Below are 24337 nucleotides of genomic sequence, written 5' to 3'. Positions count from 1 at the left end.
TGTTGCTGCTGGTATGGAGTGGGAAAAGGACAGGGATGCTGCTAAACAGCTGACAGTTCCCAGGATGGTCCCACACAGTGAAGAATTATCTGGCCCCAAATGTCAGTAGTGCTGAGATTGATAAATCTTGGGTTAAATATGATAATTATGCATTTCTGTCCTATATAACCAAAGAACCTTTTCTTGTGGGATATCTGTTGGGATTAGGATTCTATGAAATATAGTTATGTGACTTGGGCTGTTAGGACCATAAAGATGTCCACACTGGGTTCAGGTCATATTACTTTCTAAGTGATCAAGTTGGTTCTCAAGTAGTTTCTAAGCCTGTTATGCTAAAATAATTTTTTAGGCAGCTTTTTAAATTTCAAACTAAAGCTGTCTGTCCTTTCAGCTAGATCACACATTTAGCAGCCTAGAACAGAAAACACAGGTAAATGCCAGCTTGAAACTTTCTCAAGTGAAAGCATTCTAGTTTCCATGTGAGGTCATAATTATAAAAAACTCTGTAATGAGGCATATATGTTATGTAATCAGGACCAGATCATTTTGAAGCCACATTATCAGAAACCTCCCCAGGTTGCTTAACACAATGGCTAGTCCATGAAGAAATTTCAATCAAGTCAAATGTCAGTCAGCAAGTGGAAACACTACAGGTCCTTAGTATTTTCACTGGGATCATCAAAACTCCTCAGTTTCAGATGGTCTCCCTACCCTTCCTTCACACACACACACACACACACACACACACACACACACACACACAGGCACCATTTTGGAGCTATGACAATTTAGTGAGTGATTACTTCATTTTATACAGAAATTTGAAGAAACTAGAGCAGTGGTTGCTGCTAGAATCACCCAGGCCCCACCCCCAGAGTTTAATTGGTTTGTGGTAGAGCCCAAGCAACATCATTTCTTTAAAACTCATCAAATGTTCCCAATATTCAACCAGAGTTGTAGGCCATGGACCTAGAGCAATTGTTCTCCAGCAAGCCCTAAAGGACTTGCAAAAACATAGATTGTTAACCCCCAAGTTTCTGATTCAGTAGGTCTGGAGGGGGCCTCCGAATTTGCAATTCCCACATGAGGTTGATGCTGCCATTCCAAGGACCATATATTGAGAACCACTGACCCTAGAGCACTCCCTTATTGAAGAAACTTGGAAGTTTCCTCTTACCATTTTGTTTAATTTTCTAGGTGAAAAGGAGTTACTTATCAGATATTTTACCATTTCTGGTTAATCAAACCAGAAGCAAACCAAGCCATTTCTCTTCTCCAGTTCAGGTTATATCTAGACGCATACTGAATCATGATATTGACCATAATCAAACAGATTGAGGTTTACAAATGGAAAACTCAGGAAATAGCTAACTTCTTTCCAGGCACTTGCTTGTTTCCCTTTGTCCAATAAATATGTTCAAATCATAATGTTTAAATCTGTGTAATAATGAAAATAATGAGACAACTTAAATTTGCATAGGGCCACGTGAGCTCATCTAATTCAACCCAGTACCTTATAGCAGGTAAGGAATCACTCTCTTGTTTGTAGAAATCAGGATGGGAGAAGGGAACAGGGTGGACAAAGACATATGTATGCATTCTAGCACAGCCTAAGCTGGAAACCAGCCTGACAGTTGAAAAGGGCAGTGTGTGGACAGAGAAGGAACTAATATGAGACAGGAGGAGGGTGCCACAAACACCCAGCAGAATAATTTGGATTTAATGATATAAGCAATAGGCTGTTCAGAGTTCTTGAGCAGAAGGGTCTCATGAGACAAACCATGCTTCTGCAGTCTTAGTCCAGTGGATCAGTTTAAAAATGAACAGATGCATTTTCCATCACTGCAAGGTGTAACAACAGATAGAGATGCTATTTGAAATAACAAATCACATTGAGATCTTATTGTTTTAGAAAAATCAAGAATTAATTCCAAGAGGAGAAATCATGTTTTTTAGGCCCCCAGTAGATTTCCTTTGAGTTTTATCTGAAATCAACAACAGGACAATTGATGACCTACCACAATCAGCCATGCAGTTCTCTCCACGTGACACATCCTTTTAGACATTAATAGAAGCCTGAGTCTAAGTTTCATTTCAGATGGACAGAGACTGTTTCTACCGCAAAACAATTTGACAAGGGATTCCATGATTCTACATTGAGCAGCAAGAAAACGCTACAGATATTTTTTTTCCAGTAAAGCATAGTTAAGTGTAATTTTATTCAAAACATTCTTCTCAGTTTGATTAACTTTCCAAGGATCTCTGTTTAGTTAATTGGGTCATAAAGTCATCTTCTTTATCAGCAAAGTAGGAATTTTAGAGCACAGCAATTGAGAAAGTTAAGTTCTCTTTTTACGTCTTAAAGGAAGACTAATTTTTCTGGTTATTTCCTCAAAGAAAGGCCTTTATGGTACAAACATCCAAAGGAGACAGCTGAGATAATTCCCTGGTGGTCCAGTGGTTAGGACTCTGTGCTTTCACTGCCAAGGGCCCAGGTTCGATCCCGGGTTGGGGAACTATCCCTCAAGCTGCATGGTGCCAAAAAAAATGAAAAAAAATAATAACAAAGGAGGCAGCTGAAGTTTGAGGCTGAATTCTGAATGTCAAGAGGTGCTGAAAAGGCAGCCATCACTTAGGAGTAGTGGATCAACTCCTGGAACAGCTGAGCACTGAGGTTTATAGTGTGAGCAATGAAGCACAGGAATCCAAGGAGTATATTTAGGGTTCAACCCCTAGGGAACAAACTGGAAAGTGTAAGGAAAATAGGATTCCAGAGAACTGGGCATAGGCCTTCTTAATTTTTGCAAAGATTTCCTTGACCCTACTGCCCCTTCTGCCTACCAACTGGATTGGGCTAGAAGGAAACACCTGCTGATCTTCAAGAGAAGCATTTCATTAGAGCAGTGAGGAACAAGCCTAGTTTTCAGAAACTTTAAGAAGGAATGGATGGGGAGGATATGGCTATCATAAAGGAAGTTTAAGAGAAGGAAGAAGACAGGGGATTCTAAGTTAAATGGCAGCAGGTTTGAGAAAAAACTTTCTTTAAACTAAAGGGAAGCTTTCTACAAGTTAAAGAGAAGTTCTGCATATTTTTAGATGCAGAGGAAAAGTAGCCAAATTCCAGGAGAGGTAGAAAAAAGTGATATGAAACCTCTCCACCTCTGTTTGGGTGAAATACTGAGAGATACACTCAAGGGGATAAAACACAGTGAAGGTATGAGATTTTCAAGTTGAAGGTACAAGAGAGAACTCACCTTGTCACCACCATGTTTTTGTTATTGTTTATTTGCTTTCAAATAAAGTTCAGTGGTTACAAACGTTATTGTGTGTCAGAATCACGCAGGGAACTTGTTAAGCTAGAATCTTTGAGTCCCATACATAGAGATTCTGATTCTGTGTTGGACCCAGAAATCTGGATTCTTAAGCACCCCAAGTGATTTTGATGCTGATGATCCAATCTTTCAAAAAGACTCTCATGTGTTCGTCTGTCCTGTGCAGAGTAGAGATGTGTAGTAGAGGAAAAGGCTTAATGGTTTGAGAATGAGAATCTTGAATAGGTAGGAAAATGTAAATAAAAAGGATTTCTCAGTGGCACTGAGCACCAAAAAGTTAAAATTCAATATCATGGACCACATCTGCTACCTTCTAGAAGGGCCTTTAGTAGCAGATAGATTCACACAGGGTGAGGTTTCTAGACACACACCAGGGCCACAGTGAGGTGTTTGTTCTTGCTTTTAGGTTGGTTTGATGATTGATGTTAATGAAACATGTGAAGTTAATTACAGTTTCAAAGACAAGTTGAAATCTCCCACTTTGTAGAGAATCACCTGAAGAATGTCCTAATTATATCTTAAGCTGTTGACAAAGAAAAAAGGAAAAACATGTTAAACATTTTCCATACACCTCACCAGCAACAGGTAATACCTGGCATTTTCCCAGATGTTTCTGGCATGAGTCAACCAGAACACAGACAAAGAGTCCGGCAGTGGCATTGGTTAGGAGCTAAGCAAGTGGAAGTTCTTCTGTTATGGCACTGAATTGGGAGAGCGGCCTTCAAGACTCCCCACTCCACAGCACCATCAGCTCCCCCAGTTCCCTTGTGTGCTCACTTGAACAGCTCTTGCTTTGAGTTTGCTTTCATTCTGGTCCTGTATGCCCTAATTTTAAAAATATTTTTCTTACTCAGTGTTATTAAGACAAAAATAGAAGTTAAAACCTAAAAATGATTTTTGCCAATGGTTCATCATTTTTTGATTAACAGACCCAAAGCATATGAGATTTTGTTCCAACCCCTTAAAAAATTTATCATGCATACGTACGTAAACTTGTTTACATACAACAATTTCAGGGATTTCACAGATGACCTGAAGGCTGTGCTCAAGGGCCATGAACTCCAGGTTCAGAATGCAGAGTTAAGGACTGTAAGACAAAATAGACGCGGGAAACAGTTGATTTTCACTGGAGTGTTCCTGTCTAAGTTCTTATTTTAAGAAGTTTTAGAGAATCAGCCCTTTCTATTCTCATTCCTTTGTTTCCCACTCCTATCCTTGCTCCTGTTTTTATCCCATTCTTGCTTTTCTTCTTTACTTGATCAATTTCTTACTATGGATGAGGTTGAAGAATACCCTTGATGAAATAAACAATTTCTCGTTAACGATTATTTTGATATGTGATAAACTGGACATTTTTAAGCTTAATCTGGGTTTTGATTCTAATCTTATCTAATTCATATTTTCTTGTTTTGGTCTTTCTCATAATTCTGCCAATATTGGGTAGTGTAAAACCCTTTTACACTATTATTATTGAATAGTTTCTAAAGAATCAAAGATAAATAAAAACTTATTTCCATGTAGCTTTCATAAAAATCCATAACTGATTTGTTTCTGTAAAAATCACATTACTGAAACTATCAAGCATATTGCCACAGTTGTGAGATCCTTAAGAGCTATAATAAGTCCAACTGTTGTTAAAAAGCAGCTCCCTTTTCTCGAATAATTTATTCAATTTAAAAGTAGTCTGTTAGAATATTTTTAATTTTTAAATAATACTTGTTTTCCAGAAATGTTATATCTTTTTAAAACAAAATAGTAATGCAATTGCTTAATTTTGTGTTGAATACTATATTCACTTTCCCCAATTTTTATTTGTTCAAAGGGTTGTGAATTATGAGAACATCAGTAAAAATGACTACTATACTATTAGCAAAAATGCAGTAACACATGTTTATAATGATGACATTGAATTTATCAAAATTGATCGATGGGAACAAGAATATCTATATCACAGAGAACTCACTAAGATTCCCGTATTTTCACTTTTCCGGAAATGGAAGGCTTTTAACGTGTGGAAGAAGAATGTCCGCTCTAAAAAAATCAGTGGATGTCGAAAATCTCTACAAAAAGATCTGTTCATTGTTAACCAAGTATGTATTTATTAATCATATTTTAAAAGAATTACTCACAGAAAAACAAAGTATTCGTATAGACTGTCCCTGAAATAGGAGATTTCATCTTTCAAGAGAATTGACAATTTTCATTCTGTTTGTCACTTAAAAGTCTGGTAATCTAGTGTATTTCTACATCTTTTTTTTTTTTTTTTAACATCTTTATTGGAGTATAATTGCTTTACGGTGTTGTGTTAGTTTCTGCTGTATAACAAAGTGAATCAGCTATATGTATACATATATCCCCATATCCCCTCCCTCTTGCATCTCCCTCCCATCCTCCCTATCCCACCCTTCTAGATGGTCACATAGTACCAAGCTGATCTCCCTGTGCTATGCAGCTGCTTCCCACTAGCTATCTATTTTACATTTGGTAGTGTATATATGTCAGTGCTACTCTCTCACTTTGTCCCAGCTTACCCTTCACCCCCCCTCCACCGTGTCCTCAAATCCATTCTCTATGTCTGCATCTTTATTCTTCTACATTTTAACTAGGGTTGCAAAACACTAAAGTATAACAAGAGAGCTGCACAGGTCCCCTTTATTTAGAAGCAGCTTCAGAGGTTTGGATTCATGACCCCCTTTCTTTTTGATCAGGAAAGTTGTATATCCTTTTGAACAGAGCAGGCCAGCAAGCTCTATTACTAATTCTCATTTTTGAGACACTCTGGACTTTATGGTCCAAAATAATTTGGGGGCTTGTTTTCATGGGCCAATAACTCCCAATGTCTCATACATTTTCTTCTATCATGGATTCAGACAGTAGGGAAATTTTAAATATTTACTTTGGAGGAGGGGATTATCATGGAAAAAGAACTATTAAAGGGTATCTGACCACACTTAAAATCTGTACTCACTCCTTGAATTTTGACTTGCAGTAGAAGTTTTCTATTTGGCCCCAGGAATGAGCTGTAACCACCATTACTGTCATGCTCAGTGTCCTCAGCTGTCTATTTTATGACCCTGAGTCACCTCCCTCTCACATCAGAAGCTTCAAGTTTGCTTTTTACTGGTCATTTCGTTCACTTTGCATATGGTAATCTGAAAGATCATTATCAAGACATCAGTCACACAATAAAGGAACATTCAAGGAATACGGCTCACATAGGTGTTAGTGCAAAACAGATATATAAGATGTACCATCTCAGGTCCTCCATTCCATCAAGCGTTCTGGGTTGTGGAAAAGATTCTAATCCTTTTGACATCGAACTCAACCCCTAGACCTCTAATTTCACTAAGGATCTATCACGGATTTGAACCTATTTTACTACCTTTTTACCACCTTTCATCTTTTATCATGTCTTGGACACTATACATTTCATAAATTTATTCATAGGTAAGTAAAATAGTTCCTCTTGCATTTAACCTGTATCAATTCTTAAGGCTTCTTCTTTTTTTTTTTTTTTCTGTACGCGGGCCTCTCACTGTTGTGGCCTCTCCCATTGCGGAGCACAGGCTCCGGACGCGCAGGCTCAGCGGCCATGGCTCACGGTCCCAGCCGCTCCGCGGCATGTGGGATCTTCCCAGACCAGGGTACGAACCCGTGTCCCCTGCATTGGCAGGCGGACCCCCAACCACTGCGCCACCAGGGAAGCCCAGGCTTCTTCTTTTTTTTAATGTGCTGAGAATTGTCATTCTCTCTGCTCACTATTCATACCAATAGTGCTTTGGCCTTGACAATATTTTCTCTTTAATGTAGCCCAAGCAGACTAGAAAGTTCTCATCATTTTAATCTTAGGTTGACGTAACTAATCGAGCCATTGTGTTGGTTTAAATATCTATTAGATGCTATCATTATCCACACACTTACCACTAGTCTTATATTTACAGTGAGTTAATTAAGGGGGCTGATTCTTTTAGACTATGTTGAAGGGATAAATGTGGAGCTGTCCTTGAAATTTTTTTTTATGATTATTTTTAGTAACCAACCTTATTGGGATCCGTGCCCACATTTCCTTATAACAACTTTATTGAAGTATGATTCATACAGTTCACTCTTTTAAAGTATACAATTGAATGGTTTTAATATATTCATAGAATTGAACAACCATCACCACAGTCTATTTTAGAACATTCCCACCATTCCAAAAAGAGTGATTAGCATCACTCTCCATTTCTCCCCAACTCCCCCAGACCAACCCCTGCCCCAGCTCTGGACAACCACTAGTCTATGACTTTTCTCTTTTGATGTGCCTAATCTATACATTTCATATAAATAGAACCACACAATATGTGGTCCTTTGTGACTGGCTTTTTTACTTAGCATAATATTTTGAAGATCCATCTATGTTGTAGCATGACATTTCTTTTTATTGGTAAATAATATTCACTTGTATACATATATATGTTTTATTTATCCATCCACCTATTGATGGATATTTGGGTTATTCCACTTTTTGGCTATTATGAATAATGCTACTATGAACATTTGTGTATAAGTTTTAGTCTAGACATATGTTTTTATTTCTTTGGGTATATACCTAGGAGTGGAATTGCTAGGTCATTAGTAACTCTGTGTTTAACATTTTGAGGAACTGCAAAACAGTTTTCCAAAGCCATGCACAATTTTACATTACCACCAACAGCATATGAAGGCTTCAGTTTCTCCATACTCTCACCATTACATCTGCATTTTTCATTATAGCTTTTCTTACTGGTTGTGACGTGGCATTTCATTGTGGTTTTGATTTCTATTGCCCTGATGACTAATGATGGTGAGCATCTTTTCATGTGCCTTTTGGCCATTTGTATATCTTATCTGGAGAACTGTCTATTCAGATACTTTGCCCATTTTTAATTAAGTTACCTGTATTTTACTACGGTGTTGTAAGAATTCTTTATATATTCTGGATACAAATCCCTTATCAGATATATGATTTGCAAAACTTTTCTCCCATTTTATAGGTATTTGCACTTTCATGATGGTATCCTTTGAAGCACAAAAGTTCTTAATTATGATGATGTCTGTTTTGTCCATTTTTTTCATTTGCTGCTTGTTTTTTGGTATAAAAATCTATTGCTTCATCTCAGGTCACAAAAATTTACCCCTATATTTTCTTCTAATAGTTCTATAGTTTTAACTCTTATATTTAGTTCTTCAATCCATCTCAAGTTAATTTTTGCTGATGGTGTGAGGTATGGGTTCACCTTCATCCTTTTGCATGTGGCTATCCAGTTGTCCCAGCACCACTTGTTGCAAAGACTATTCTTTCTGCCTTGAATTGTCCTGGCACCCTTGTCAGCAATTGCCTGTAAATGTGAGAAGTTCTGCACTTTCAATTATTTTCTGTTGATCTATATCTATCCTTATGCCAGTAGCACACTATCTTGAGTACTGTAGTTTAGTAGTAAATTTTGAAATTAGGAAGTGTGACTTCCCCGGGCCTCTTGAATTTCCACATGAATTTCAAGATCAGCTTGTCAATTTCTGCAAGGAAGCCAGTTGGGATTTTTATAGGGAATGCTTTAAATCTGTAGATCAATTTAGGGAATATTGCCATTTTAACAGCATGAACTTTTCTAGTCTATGAACATATAATCCTTTTCCACTTATTTAGGTGTTCTTCAATTTCTTTCAACGTTTTGCAGTTTTCAGAGTATATATTTTACATTTCTTTTGTCAAATTTACTCCCAAATATTTTATTCTTTTTGATACTATTGTAAATGGAATTGTTTTCTTAAATTTCATTTTGGATTTTTCACTTTATATATGTAGAATATATATTTATTATAGAGTATATATGTGTATTCTATACATATATGTGTATTCAATGCACATATATATTCTACAATACATATAAAGAATATATCTAAATGATATATGTATAAATGTATAAAAAGAGTGTGTATATATATATATATATATATATATACATACATATTCTATATAGCAATACAATTGACTTTTTTTCTTTTTTTTTAACATCTTTATTGGGGTATAATTGCTTTACAATCGTGTGTTAGTTTCTGCTTTATAACAAAGTAAATCAAATATACATATACATATGTTCCCATATCTCTTCCCTCTTGCGTCTCTCTCCCTCCCACCCTCCCTATCCCACCCCTCTAGGTGGTCACAAACCACCTAGCTTATCTCCCAGTGCTGTGCGGCTGCTTCCCACTAGCTATCTATTTTATGTTTGGTAGTGTATATATGTCCATGCCACTCTCTCACTTTGTCACAGTTTACCCTTCCCCCTCCCCATATCCTCAGGTCCATGCTCTAGTTGGTCTATGTCTTTATTCCTGTCTTACCCCTAGGTACTTCATGACCTTTTTTTTTTTCTTCTTAGACTCCATATATTTGTGTTAGCATACGGTATTTGTTTTTCTCCTTCTGACTTACTTCACTCTGTATGATAGACTCGAGGTCCATTCACCTCACTACAAATAACTCAATTTCATTTCTTTCTATGGCTAATATTCCATTGTATATATGTGCCACATCTTCTTTATCCATTCATCTGTTGATGGACACTTAGGTTGCTTCCATGTCCTGGCTATTGTAAATAGAGCTGCAGTGAACATTTTGGTACATGACTCTTTTTGAATTATGGTTTTCTCAGGGTATATGCCCAGTAGTGGGATTGCTGTGTCATATTGTAGTTCTATTTGTAGTTTTTAAGGAACCTCCATACTGTTCTCCATAGTAGCTGTATCAATTTACATTCCCACCAACAGTGCAAGAGGGTTCCCTTTTCTCCACATGCTCTCCAGCATTTACTGTTTCTAGATTTTTTGATGATGGCCATTCTGACCGGTGTGGGATGATATCTCATTGTAGTTTTGATTTGCATTTCTCTAATGATTAATGATGTTGAGCATTCTTTCATGTGTTTGTTGGCAATCTGTATATCTTCTTTGGAGAAATGTGTATTTAGGTCTTCTGCCCATTTTTGGATTGGGTTGTTTGTTTTTTTGTTATTGAGCTGCTTGTAAATTTTGGAGATTAATCATTTGTCAGTTGCTTCATTTGCAAATATTTTCGCCCATTCTGAGTGTTGTCTTTTCATCTTGTTTATGGTTTCCTTTGCTGTGCAAAAGCTATTAAGTTTCCTTAGGTTCCATTTGTTTATTTTTGTTTTTATTTCCACTTCTCTAGGAGGTGGGTCAAAAAGGATCTTGCTGTGATTTATGTCATAGAGTGTTCTGCCTATGTTTTCCTCTAAGAGTTTGATAGTGTCTGGCCTTACATTTAGGTCTTTAATCCATTTTTAGTTTATTTTTGTGTATGGCGTTAGGGAGTGTTCTAATTTCATCCTTTTACATGTAGCTGTCCAGTTTTCCCAGCACCACTTATTGAAGAGGCTGTCTTTTCTCCACTGTATATTTTTGCCTCCTTTATCAAAGATAAGATGACCATGTGTGTGTGGGTTTTTCTCTGGGTTTTCTATCCTGTTCCATTGATCTATCTTTCTGTTTTTGTGCCAGTACCATACTGTCTTGATTACTGTAGCTTTGTAGTACAGTCTGAAGTCAGGGATCTAAATGATATATGTATAAATGTATATAAATAGTGTATATATATATATATATATATGTGTGTGTGTGTGTGTGTGTGTATACATATTCTATATAGCAATACAATTGACTTTTGTATATTGAGCCTGTTTCCTGAAACCTTGCAGAATTTATTATTGACTCTAGTAGCTTGATTGTTTTGTATGTGCTTGTGTTTCAATTAATTAATTAATTTAATTTTTATTGAGGTGTAGTTGATGTATAATATATATTTCAGGTGTACAACATAGTGAATTAGTAAAGATTATATTCCTTTTGTACTTATTATAAAATATTAAAATAATGCTAATGCTTATCACTTTCAATGGGCACTCTTGATATACCAGCCTAAGAATGAACCACCTAACCCAGATTCCATCGTAAATTTGCTAACAGCAGAAACAATGATGGGAGAAAAAAACACAGCACCTTCAGTCTCTCTTACACTCACAATGGCTTTCACATTTGTCCTTTATGCTGAAAGCCAGATATTTAGGTTAGGCCAAAGTAATTTCTTAGATTATATATATTCTTTCTTCCTCCAAATTCCCACTGTCAAACTCTAACTTTTTGGCAGACCATCAATACCAGTTTTGCTGTCCACCTGGATCCTAGCTATTTATCCCTTTACTAATAGAACTTATATTTTTGGCTCAAAGACGTTTTCTCCAGAGTACACTGGACTTCCTTGCCTTCACTGCCACATTTTGATTACAGACTCATTCCTACTCCTGTTCATGTTAATTTATTTAGTATCTTATCTCAATTCAGAGACATAGCCTCTAAACTTCTGCTTCTTTTTTTTTAATTAAGTATAATTGATTTACAATATTATATTTTTGCTTCTTTTTTATCATGAAAATTCCTCCATGAGATGAATCTTAAGGGCTATATGACTTCCTAGATGTTTTGTCACATAAATCTATTCATTGAGGACTCTACTAATTTTAACTTCCCTTTATTTGTACTTAGAAAAAATAATTAAAGCACTATTTCATGTTGGTCTGAATGACTATTGGTTGTCCTGTTTTTGAAACTCCTAGAAAAGAGTCCAAGAGTGTGCTATATATATAACACTTAAACCAGTGTCACATATAAATAAATTTAAGTTAACTTTTTAAAAATATAATGTCATTGCTCCTCCTTTGATTAGATTAGAAGTGAGGGTGAATGACCTAGAAACAATCTTGGAACATGTGCCTTCAAAGCCACCACCCTAAAATCCTGATTTATGATGATGGTATAGAGGAAGATTAAATTATATTATGTGACATTATTCCACAAATACTTCCACTCATTCTGCCAGCCCACATTGCAAGGTAGATTCTTAATAGTGACTGTTACCCACTGAAATTTTAAAGTTAAAATGTGTCTTTGTTCTATACCATAACCTCTTAGATCAATAGATGGGCCCATCCATTATCATGGTGACTGGACATTATAAAGTCCTAAGGTAACACTAAGAATCTTTTAATAGCTATTAGCCAAACCTAATGAAATTTAAGATATTTCCCCATCCTCTGTTACTTGCCCTCAATTTCATGGTTAAAAGACATGTATTCAAAATGAAAAGAAAGGAATTCAGAAAAATTAAATCTGATAATTCAAAGAATACTTTCAGAACAAAATTTCAGAAGTGTCCCTTTTCAATGTACGCACTTTGTAGCTGTAGCTGAAATTAACATATAGAGCTATTTATTTTCCTTAATTACCATTCTTGCTTTCCCAATCTTTTTATACTTCTAAAAGGCAAAGGTTTTTTTTTTTTACTAATGATAAATTTCTATTTTCATTTAGTATTTGCGACCAGCTCTCCTTAAAATAAATGAATTGTGTTATCAATTGAGTTTTATGGGACTTTGTTATATTGAAAAATATCACACCTACACCCTGCAAGAATTTAAAGTTGCACAAGCCGTATGGCTAGAGGAGGTGAGGAACTTTGTCTATAAGTTTCAAGATTTTTTTTTCCCCTATTACTGATACTTTGGTACCACTAATGATACATATTTATCAATGTCTAGGTGACAGAGCGCCTAGAAGAATTTCGAAACGAGGCCAAAGAAGTAGTCAGAAAGGCTTGTCGAGTTGCTCTGTGTGCTGCAGGATTTATGCCTGATGATTGTGCATATGAACCTATTGAGGGTATGAAAGGGAAAGAACTTCAACAGATCAGAAGTGGTGGCTTTCTGAAATGTTAACTCGTTTTCATTCCACTTTTCTATTTTAAATAAGGACCCTATTTTTCAATTCTTCCAATCTTTGCTTGATAGATTATAAATTCAATGAATATTGTAGAGGGGGATAAAACAGTAAGTACCACAGCTTCCTTGCATTATCCTTGCTTGTGTATAGTATTTCTAAACTGGTTACAGAACCTTTATTTCACAAGCATTTTATAGTGGACTCGGGGCCTCTCTGCTTAAACGTACATCCAACCTACTAGTACAGACAATAGGTTTGTTAAAATTAAGGGACTGGATGGATCTCAGAATTGGCCCCAGCTGGTAGGGACTCTGAAGGATAATTTTATGCAGGCAGAAAAGGAGGGTAAATGTGTTCCTGGAAAGAGGTGGCACAGGACAGAAATCAGATCCTGTTAAAGATGTCAGTAAGCTGTCTAGAGTCTTTTGTTAAGTTGAAATCCTCTGATGTGGAATTTGTTTGGATAACTGGGCAGTTTTCTGGAGTCTGAAATAGCTCATGAACCAAAGCATTTTGTCATTTTTGAATTTTACTTGTCTCTTAATCCATATTGAAAGAAATGGAGTTTTTACACTAGAATTCTTGTCTTTGTGTCTTCTGTTGTTCTTAGGTCACTGTAAAATGCCAGAAAGCGGAAGTCTCATTGAGTTGCCTACTTCTGGAGACTCCAAGAAAATGACATACACAGAGCAGGCCAGCAAAAGGCATCACTGCATGAGGCTAACATGGTAAATTGTTATTCTTTCTTTCAAGAAAAACTAGAGCATCCATCCTTCTCAAGTTTCATTAAAGTTAAAGCCATCATCACAGGATTCACTAGTGATAAGGGATTTGGAGGACACAGTAACCTGAATGCAGGCTCCAGAAGCCTGCCCTTCCAGCTGCCACCTAGCAAAGCAGCCAGAGAAGGTAGAGGGTGTGTCCAAGGCCAAGAGCTCCTCTTTGATCACTAAGGCTTTGTTTCCCTCTAGCCCAGCCAGGAGCACTGGGCAGGCTGTAGTAAGGAGAAGTCAGGCACACAGAGATTTGTGGGCCTCCTGGAGTGGATCTGTAGGATCTACTCCACCTGTCTGGTCCCTAAAGAGCTACAGGCAGCTGCGTGGCCACACAAAGTTCCACCCTCTTCCTAAGGCAGGTTGCCACGGGGAGACCAGGGAAGAAAGTCCACCTTCCAGGATCTCACCAGGACCTTCCACCTGCTTACCCAACTGGGTCTTGCCATTGTCCCAGCGTTTGGATTCCACGCCATTCTAAAACCTCATCACTGCAACTAACTCTTGCAAACAAAATCACCAAACATTATCTAAAGAATTGTATGTGGCACTAGAAAACACTGATGACTGTTACTCCGTGCTCACTAACTTGGTCCACATTTTAAAACCATTTAATAAATCTTAATTGTGCCCCAGTTTATATGTGAGATAATCTGGTAGTAATGTCTGTATTGCAACAGAAGGCAGTGAAGCAGTCCTGAGGCCACTATCATAGGCTAGAGGCCCCTCAGGCTCCACTTAAGCAGCATAAAAAGTTATTTCAAATGCCTTGCTGACTCAGTTTACATTCTAAGCACTCAAGTAGGGAAACATTAAATTTTCATCTTTGGGTTAGCAATTGCTGTCAAACAACATTTATTCAGTAGCAAAGATTTTATTACCATTAGAATGTAAGTCACAGGTATATATTTACTGATTTCTTCTTTAAAGCATCTTTAAAAAAAATCTTATGGCCCCTAATGAGCTATGTGCTTTTTTCATAACTGTATTGCTCATTAAATATCCTACTGAATGGTTAGAATGCCTAGCTAAATTGATGCTATATATTTGAGTATATTTGTGTTTTAAAGTGAAGAATGTCTAAGAACAACTGTTCTGGACAATTAGTCTCTCATATTGTAATATAAATGGAAAGTCAAAGAGAAATTATGATATTTAAAATTTTAAATATTTGCATTAGAGTCACTTTCAAAAATAGGTAGTAAGTATAGAAAACTGAAGCAGTATTGTTTTTCTTTTTTCTAATATTTCAATACTTTAATCTACAGTTACAGTATTTCACTTTTGTCAACTGTTCCAATAATGTCCTTTAAGACATTTTTTTTTCTCTCCAAGAAATGATACAGTTCAAAATCATGTAGTTGTCGTGTCTCTAATCTCCTTAACCTATACTTTTTAGCTTTTCTTTGTCTTTCATGGTAGTGAGATTTTTGAAGAATACAGGCCAGTTGTTTTTTCAGATGTTCCTCAATTTGGATTTACCTACTAAAACCAGTTAGGATTTGTTTGCTGTTTTTCCCCCTAGACTGAGAGTACATAGTGAAAGTATTTGGATTACTCTCTGCCCTGCTCAGTTTGCTTATGTTGCACATTTGAAATACAGTTAATTGGATTGATTTGGTTTGTTTGCATTTACTGTAATGTTGTTTTCCCCCATCCTTGTTGGTTTACTTTTATTTTACTGAATGTGTAGAATATCAGGATGACTTCAAAAGTCAAAACTATACCAAAAGGCATTACTCAGAGATGTGTTCAGTCCCCTCTCTTTATATCCAGCTCTAGGCAACCAAGATCTTCTTTCCCTCCTTATAGTTTTTGTCTTTTCCAAAATGTCATATGAACCGATCTATCGATCTTCCCTATAGTTTTTGCCTTTTCCAAAATGTCGTATGAACAGATCTATATAATATATAGTCTCTTGTGTCTTTTACTTAGCATGCTTTTGAGATTCATCCACATTCCGTATCAGGAGTTCATCCTTTTTTAGGTATTATTTTCTTTGTTTCTTGCCATAACTTGGTAGATGCTGTTGTCCTCATTTTACAGATGACAAAACGATGCACAGATTAGTTAAATAAGCCCAAATTCATACAGGGAGAGTAGAGCCTGGATTTGAACTCTGGCAGTTTGATTTTTTTTTTAATTTTGAGATAATCATAGATTTGCAAGAAATTGCAAAAAACAAAGTGAAGAGAGGTTCTGTGTACTCTTCACTTAGTTTCCCTCAGTGGTTACATCTTACATAACTATAAATACAATATAAAAACCAGAAAATTGACATTGTATGGTGTACAGTGTATCATTTTATCACATGTGTATATTTGTGTAACTACCACCACAATCAAGGTACAAAACTATTCTATCACTGTAAATATTTCCCTCATGCTACCCCTTTATAGTCACACTCACTCCTTCCCCCACCACCATCCCTAATCTTTTCTTTTTAACATCTTTATTGGAGTATAACTGCTTTATAATTGTGTGTTAGTTTCTGCTGTATAACAAAGTGAATCAGCTATATGTATACATATATCCCCATATCTCCTCCCTCTTGCGTCTCCCTCCCATCCTCCCTAACACACCCCTCTAGGTGGACACAAAGCACCGAGCTGATCGTCCTGTGCTATGCGGCTGCTTCCCACTAGCTATCTATTTTACGTTTGGTAGTGTGTATGTGTCCATGCCACTCTCTCACTTCGTTCCAGCTTACCCTTCCCCCTCCCCGTATCCTCAAGTCCATTCTCTATGTCTGTGTCTTTATTCCTGTCCTGCCTCTAGGTTCTTCAGAACCTTTTGTTTGTTTGTTTGTTAGATTCTGTATATATGTGTTAGCATATGGTATTTGTTTTTCTCTTTCTGACTTACTTCACTTTGTATGACAGACTCGAGGTCCATCCACCTCACTACAAATAACTCAATTTCGTTTCTTTTTATGGCTGAGTAATATTCCATTGTATATATATGCCACATCTTCTTTATCCATTTGTCTGTCAGTGGGCATTTAGGTTGCTTTCATGTCCTGGCTATTGTAAATAGTGCTGCAATGAACACTGTGGTACATGACTCTTTTTGAATTGTGGTTTTCTCCGGGTATATGCCCAGTAGTGGGATTGCTGGGTTATAAGGTAGTTCTATTTTTAGTTTTTTAAGGAACCCTCCATACTGTTCTCCATAGTGGCTGTATCAATTTACATTCCCACCAACAGTGCAAGAGTGTTCCTTTTTCTCCACACCCTCTCCAGCATTTATTGTTTGTAGACTTTTTGATGATGGCCATTCTGACTGGTGTGAGGTGATACATCATTGTAGTTTTGATTTTCCTCTCTCTAATGATTAGTGATGTTGAGCATCCTTTCATGTGTTTGTTGGCAATCTGTATGTCTTCTTTGGAGAAATGTCTATTTAGGTCTTCTGCCCATTTTTGGATTGGGTTGTTTGTTTTTCTGATTTTGAGCTGCTTGTATATTTTGGAGATTGATCCTTTGTCACTTGCTTCATTTGCAAATATTTTCTCCCATTCTGAGGGTAGTATTTTTTTTTCTTTTCAAGCTTTATTCGTCTAAATGACTATCTAATTGAGAACACAATGCATGTCCTAACAGTAAATTCTGCTAGCTACCTTTTGAATTATCTCACTGATAAGTTAAAACGGACACCTTCAGCAGATGTCATTCAGAAATGGATTACAGAAGAGAAGCCTGAAGTCGCTGATAAAAAGGTATATTCAGACACAATTAAGAAAATTCACTGGTCAACATTTATTGAGGAGTGCTTACTGTGAATTATGCTATTTTCTGTGTACTGGAAAAATAGGAGAAATGCTTAGAGGATTTCACAGTATAATCAGAGTCTACCATACACACATGAAATGACAGAATGAAAATCAGCATATCAGTAAGTATCTAATAGCAGAGAAAGCATCCATTGTGCTGAATATTGCAGTCTCTCTCACAGGCACTTGCTAAAGTTTCCTCATGTGTTCACTCAATAAGTATTCCTTAAGTATCTACTATGTACCAATCCCTATGCTGGGTATTGGGTACATGGTGATGAAAAGCATAGATAGAATACTTGCCCCCAAGAAGCTTACAGTCCAGGGGTCATCGTGAGCATGAACTGGCAGAGAGAAGCAGGGAAGGTGGTATAAATGAAAGATAAACAATGGTTTAGAGGCGAGGAGGAGCAAATCATGGGAGCAAACCTTTGTGCTTTCAGTGAATAACCTCTTAGGAGGATGTTAATCTTAGAAACACAGAGTAATGTGAGACATTTGAGATAAAATAGTACAAATTTGTGCATTCTAACATAGCTTATCTGGTAGCCCAATAAGCTTTTCCTCAGCTCCATCCATGACAGATACCTAAAAACATAGCAAAACATGCATATCTGGTTTCATCAAGCTTCCTACCTTCATATCTCTGCATCCCCCCAGGAGACCCAATACACAGTTTCAAGGCCTGTCGCTCTTTGCCATAGTTTTCCTTTTCTCCCAAAGTTGAATTTTAGCTGCATACTCCTTTTCATTACTGTCTCTCCTTCCCTATTCTCAGTTCCTTTTTTTCCTCAATACTACCACATTTTGAAAGTAACATTTATCTTTCTAATTATAAAGGTAATATATGCTAAGTGCAGAAAATTTGAAAAACACAGAAGTATACAAAGAAAAGCATCCTCTGCTATACCAAGTTAACTATTTCCAAGGGGGAAAGAAAGGAATCATACTTTACTTACTGCTTTATCACCTACTTTTTCCACTTAGCAATGTATTGTGAAAAATCTCCCAAGTCAATATGTATTTTTTCCACATAACATTCTCACATAGAAATGTATTATACATCTTGTAAATAATGTTCTATTATTGATCACTTTCTCACTAGTCCAAATAATGCTGCAAAGAATATCTTTGTCTATACATTTTTCACACATCTCTGATTCTTCCCCTTAGAAGAAATTCCTAGATGTGGAATTGTTGGATCAGAAATATGCTCACTTGTTAAGGCTTTTGAAACTGATGCATAACTTTCTAGAAAGTTTTGTGTCATTTTACAACCTTCCTAGCAATGTTCGAGAAGGAGCCTTTGGCCCTATGCACACTAGATATTATCATTCATTTCAATCTTTGTCTATCTGATGGATGTAAAGTAATATGTCACTACTTTTAAATATTATATTCCTTTAACTGCCACCACAGTACAGGGATAAGAGTATAGGTCTCATGATGAGAAAGATCTGGGTGTCAGTTCTGATCTGCCACTTACAAACCAGTGTGTCCTTAATGAAATGTATTAACTTCTCCAGATCACAGTTTTCTCATGGGAATAAAAATGATACCTGCTACATATGATTGGTGTGGGATTTACATGAATAGTTAGCACTGCCTGGCACACAGTAAATACTCAATAAATGTTACTGAATAAACTATTAATATCTTGAGGAAGAGAAGGAAGAGGATGTTGATTGATATTTCCTTTAAAAAATGTCAGATTATGCCCTTTGCCCATTTTTCTATTTAAATATCTTTCTATTTCATATCAATTATGATGTTATTAGTATATATTTCTATTGACTATATCAAGCATATTTCTATTTAAATATAACTAACCTTCTATCTCCATTACTATATACATTACTGATATACTTTTCCAGTTTGTTGTTTGCCTTTCCACTTTGTTGATAGTGTTTTTACAAGGAGAGAAGTTTTACACTGTCATGTAGTCTTTCCATATTTGCCTTTATTTTTTAATTTCTATGGTAGTATTCTTTGAAAGACATGCCAACATTATAACATCAGCTAATTGTGTAAAGCTTAAGTTTATGTGCCTTCTGTAATACAGAGGTTTTTTTAATTTTAGACCTTGGTACTTATGTCTTTATAACACTGCAGAAGTGCTCATTTCAGGGGGCCCCCGTGTTGGAGAAGCAGGAAGAAGATGAATCTCTCATTCCCGTGTTTGTCACAGAACTGATTTTGACAGTCCAGTCACTGCTCTTTGAGCCTCCTTTGGAAGATTTTCTGGTATGTGTTTCCTCATATAACATCCATGTATAAATACCTTTTGGAAAATGTCACATGATTGGCAGGGTTGCTATTGTCCCTTCTCCAAAATGATCATAAGGAAAAGACAAAGCATTGTTCTGCACACAGCATGGCATCTACATAAAAGGTATCTGAAGGTTTAGCGCATTTTCTTTAACTTGAGACAGACTAGGGGCTTGGTAGGGTACACCACCGAGAGAACAGAAGCTATACAAAATGTAAAATTGACTAGAGGCATCCCTCCAAGAAATCACTGTGTTGTAAGTACCATTTTTGAAATCTTTTAAAGTATGTTGCATCTGAGTGTTGTTTTGGTATCGACTGCTGTGCAGCAAATTACCACCTATTTGGCAGCTTAAAGCAACAGCCATTTATTACTTCAGTCTCGTGGGTCAGGGATCTGGACACTGCTTAGCTTCTTCTCCGCTTCAGGGCCTCTCCATGCAGGCTGCCCTTCGGGGATTGTCTGGGCTGAGGTCTCCTTAGAGGCTTGAATGGAGAAGGATCCACTTCCAAGTTCCCTCAGGTTGTTGAAAAAATTCATCTCTAAGCAGCTATGGGATTGAAGTCCCTGGTTTCTTGAGGGAAGTCCAGTGGGCACCACCCTTAGATCCTAGGAACCACCTATAGTTCCTATAGTTCATGTGGCCAACTCTATAAGCAGTTTACAATATGGGTGTTTGATTCTTCAAGACCAGCTGGAGAATCTCCTTTGAGAAGGGCCCAATCCCTCTTTTAAGGGCTTTCACTTGATTGAGACAGGTCTACCTTGGATAATGACCTTTTGGACTAACTCAAAGTCAACCTAATTATATCTGCAAAGTCCCTTCAGCTTTCCCTGTAATATAACATAATCATGGCTGTGGCATCCCATCACATTCACAGATCCCCCCATACTCAAGAGGAGGGGATTATACAGGGCTTGTAAACCAGGGAGAGGGGATCTTGGGAGCCATCTTAGAGTTCTGCCTTCCCCATTTGGGTACAGGCATCGATTAATAAACCAATCAGAGTCTATATTTTCTGCCCTTAGCTGTGTATTGTGGTACAAAAGCACTAGTAGTCAGGATCTCTAGATTCTAGTCTTGACTCAGAATCTCTAGATTCTAGTCTTGACTTTACTCCTATGGGGAAACCACTTACCTCTCTGGGGTTCAGTTTATGCATCTGTGAGGTGAGGAGGCAGATGAGTTTTAAGGTTGCTTCCTCTTCCAGCAGTCTATGACTCTGTAATTTATCAGATCATCAGGCTATTTTAGGTTATTTACAAGGACAAGCAGACTGCTGAGTTCCCTGTGGTTGGACCTTCGTTCAGGAGCTCCCCCTCAGAGAGGCACTGGGCTCTCATGTCCCTTCCAGGCCAGAAGGCTCTTGGCCTTCACGTGGAAGGCAGAGGTTTCTCTGCAGCAGATGACGCAAGAAAGCTCTCTCCAGCAAGCAGCTGGTTATTCTCCTTAAGCCCCAAGTGACAAGCCTTGAAAACCTTAACATTCTCCGTATTTCCTATTTTAGGATCCAACTCCCCACAGGGGTGTTTTTAATTCCTACCCATGAAGTCATAGGCCAAGAATGTTCACGTGTTCACACCACACGTAAGATTTTGCTTCATGTAGCCCCAAATTAGCCAAGGGCAGTATAAACTGCCATGAGTGGATCACTTATGAATTTTCTATTTTTTCTCGCTCTTATTTTGGTCATTAGTCTTAACATTTCAAACACACCTACACACATACAGCTTCATCTAAAGGAAAATTATATACCTAAATCTTGACATCTGACATTGTTCTTTCTTGGATTAACTATGGTTTCCTAATACTTGATCCAACATACATTTTCCAGTTCTTTTCTTTCCTATTGTGTTTGACAGACCTCCCGTGGCATATGACTCTATTTACTGCTCCCGCCTCTGGAAACAGACTCCCCCTTGGTTTCATTTCTCATGGTTTTACTCCTGTGCCAACATTTTTTCCTTTTCAGTACTCTACTTTGGAGTCACTTTTTTTGTCTGACCTTTGACTTGCGATCCTGAAAGGCTCCCTCCTCTTCACATTTTTTATGTTCCTCTGGGGGCTTGTGTCCGTGCCTGTTGTTCCAACTACCACTTCTAGAATGGTGACTTTAAATAAATATTTCCATCATGTACTTTTCTTCTAGACTTCAGACTTGGAGCCATCTGGAAATCTCCACAATTGACTCCAACTCACCAAAATAAATTGAACTTATCAACTTCTTCCAAAACTTGCTCCTCCTTCCATATCTCCATTTCAATGAAAGGCAGTATCCACATGTCCAAACCAGCAATCCAGGAATCATCCTAGATCCTCCCTTACCTCTTTGAGATCAAGGCAGCGAGTCCTGTGTGTTGACCTTAGTTGCACCTCCCCTCGATGGGAACCTCATCACCTCTTACCTGGCCTGCTGTGATAGTCTCTTCTGACCTGCCTGCCCCTCTTCCTTCTAGTCCATTTTCTACATTGCTGACTGCAAGATTATTTCATAGGCAAATCTGATCATGTCACTTAAAATTAAATTTCTTCATTGTCTATAGGATGCTCTGTGAGATGTTGATAGGCATTCTAGGAGAAAAGGGTTTGTGATATGCATTTGCATATTAACAAATATGGAAAATCCTGTTTAGTAGATCCAGAGGAAAATCCTGTTTAACCTAAGGTTTCTTCCCAAACTTATGTGACATTGGGACCCTTTTAACTCAGGGTAGTCCATGGTCACAATCTGGGGAATGCCAGACCACTGGCTAACACTGGAACGCAGCATCACTCACAGGGCCTTTCAAGAAGGGGCCGACTGCATCATGACTGCATTTTTCCACACTGACACTTATGTTCCAACACCAAGACCTGCCAGCCCCCCTTGGGCCTCTCACATACAATGACTTACAAGGACTGTACTCCCATTTGTATACTTGACAAGCTCCTGCTCGTCTTTTAAGACTCTTCTCAAGAAGTACCTTTATATCATTTAGATATATATTATTATAAATTATAAATTAATTCGTGCTCATCAAACTTGAAAAACACAGAAAAATATTATTAAAATCATCTGTAATACCATGTGTCAGAAATAGAAACAACCTTTTAACATTTTTATGCTTTTTTCCAATCTTGTTTTAGTACATACTGATATATCAACACACCTAACTTACCATGAGATTTTACACATACATTTTTAAAATGAGATGTTATACACCAGTTTCATCCTGCTCTTTTTTTTAACTTAAGATTACATTATAAGCTTTTTCCCATGTCATTAATCAATCTTTGAAGAGATGCCTAATTTCCATTCATATAAATATACCATAACTTAACCATTCTTCTATTTTTGAACACTAAGGTATTTTTCTAATTAATTTTTATTATAATTAATGCTTCAGTGAGTGCCCTTCCACATGAATCATTGTTTACATATCTATTTTTTTCTCTTAGGATTGATAACTAGGATGGAAATTACTGCTCAAAGAATATGAACTTTTAACCCACCTTTTGAACTTTCCCTGATTCTCTTAGGCATACTTTGGCCTTCCTTCCCTTATGACTTTTCTGTGTTTTGTTCGTATTTCAAATGAATGTAATATATTCATCTTAATGTGTTGCAACTTTTTGCTTATCTACTTCTCTTTCAATTAGAAAACATATTTCCTGAAGACAGGGGCTGTGTCTTCTGATTTGTCATATATTCAGAGTCAACGCAGTACCTGGCATTGTTGAATGGGTTATTCTTATTTATTTTAGCAGTTTAGAAAATTCAAAACTTTTTATAAATATAACCATGTCTGTGTTTACATTTATGTTTGTGCTTTTCTCTCCAACAGGATGGTATTTCAGGCACAATTAATCATTTCCAAAACACTGTGTTATCAGTTCCTAATCTTGTGCCTGATTCATATTTTGATGCTTTTACCAGCCCTTACATTAACAACAAATTGGAAGAAAAAACTTGTGGATTTGGTCCAAGCTTACCAGCAGTATTTGATGATGATAAGAATTTTCACACAATTATCTTTCAAATAAAGGTATACTTTCTTTTACTAAAACTATTTTTATAATATTTTTGATTTTTAAGAAACTGGGTAACATATTTTCTTCCTGTCTTATCTTTAGATTAAATGCTACTTAATCTCTAAATGCTAAAGTGATTTTTTTTAAGTCCTGGTAGATTAGAGCACTGATTATAAGAAAGAGACTTAAAAGTACAAGCTATTCAAGATGGTATCACTTTTTTTGGGGGGAAATAAGGTTAAAAAGAAGGAAGAGACATTATCTGAACATTGGGTGGTACAGGTAAAATAGAGCAACTGGTGAAAATTTAAGGCCCTGCAAGACAAAAAGAACCAGAAAACCAGAATACACCCAACTCTTTCC

The 24337-nt window shown here is 36.9% G+C and overlaps 1 protein-coding gene across 1 annotated transcript in view; it reads left to right on the top strand.

Annotated features, from left to right (window-relative positions):
* DNAH6 (dynein axonemal heavy chain 6) overlaps window positions 1–24337 on the top strand; it is a 302264-nt gene that overhangs the window by 38801 nt on the left and 239126 nt on the right. Inside the window, 7 exon segments of the mRNA XM_007470601.1 lie at window positions 5155–5422; window positions 12741–12875; window positions 12968–13088; window positions 13759–13876; window positions 17471–17639; window positions 19821–19937; window positions 23788–23988. Of these exon segments, the coding sequence (XP_007470663.1) occupies window positions 5155–5422; window positions 12741–12875; window positions 12968–13088; window positions 13759–13876; window positions 17471–17639; window positions 19821–19937; window positions 23788–23988 (1129 nt within the window).

The sequence above is a fragment of the Lipotes vexillifer genome, unplaced genomic scaffold (assembly GCF_000442215.2).
Source record: "Lipotes vexillifer unplaced genomic scaffold, Lipotes_vexillifer_v1.1 scaffold1098, whole genome shotgun sequence".
NCBI lineage: Eukaryota > Metazoa > Chordata > Mammalia > Artiodactyla > Lipotidae > Lipotes > Lipotes vexillifer.
The sequence above is the reverse complement of the archived record's forward strand: the minus strand, read 5'-3'. Positions and strand labels throughout refer to the sequence as shown.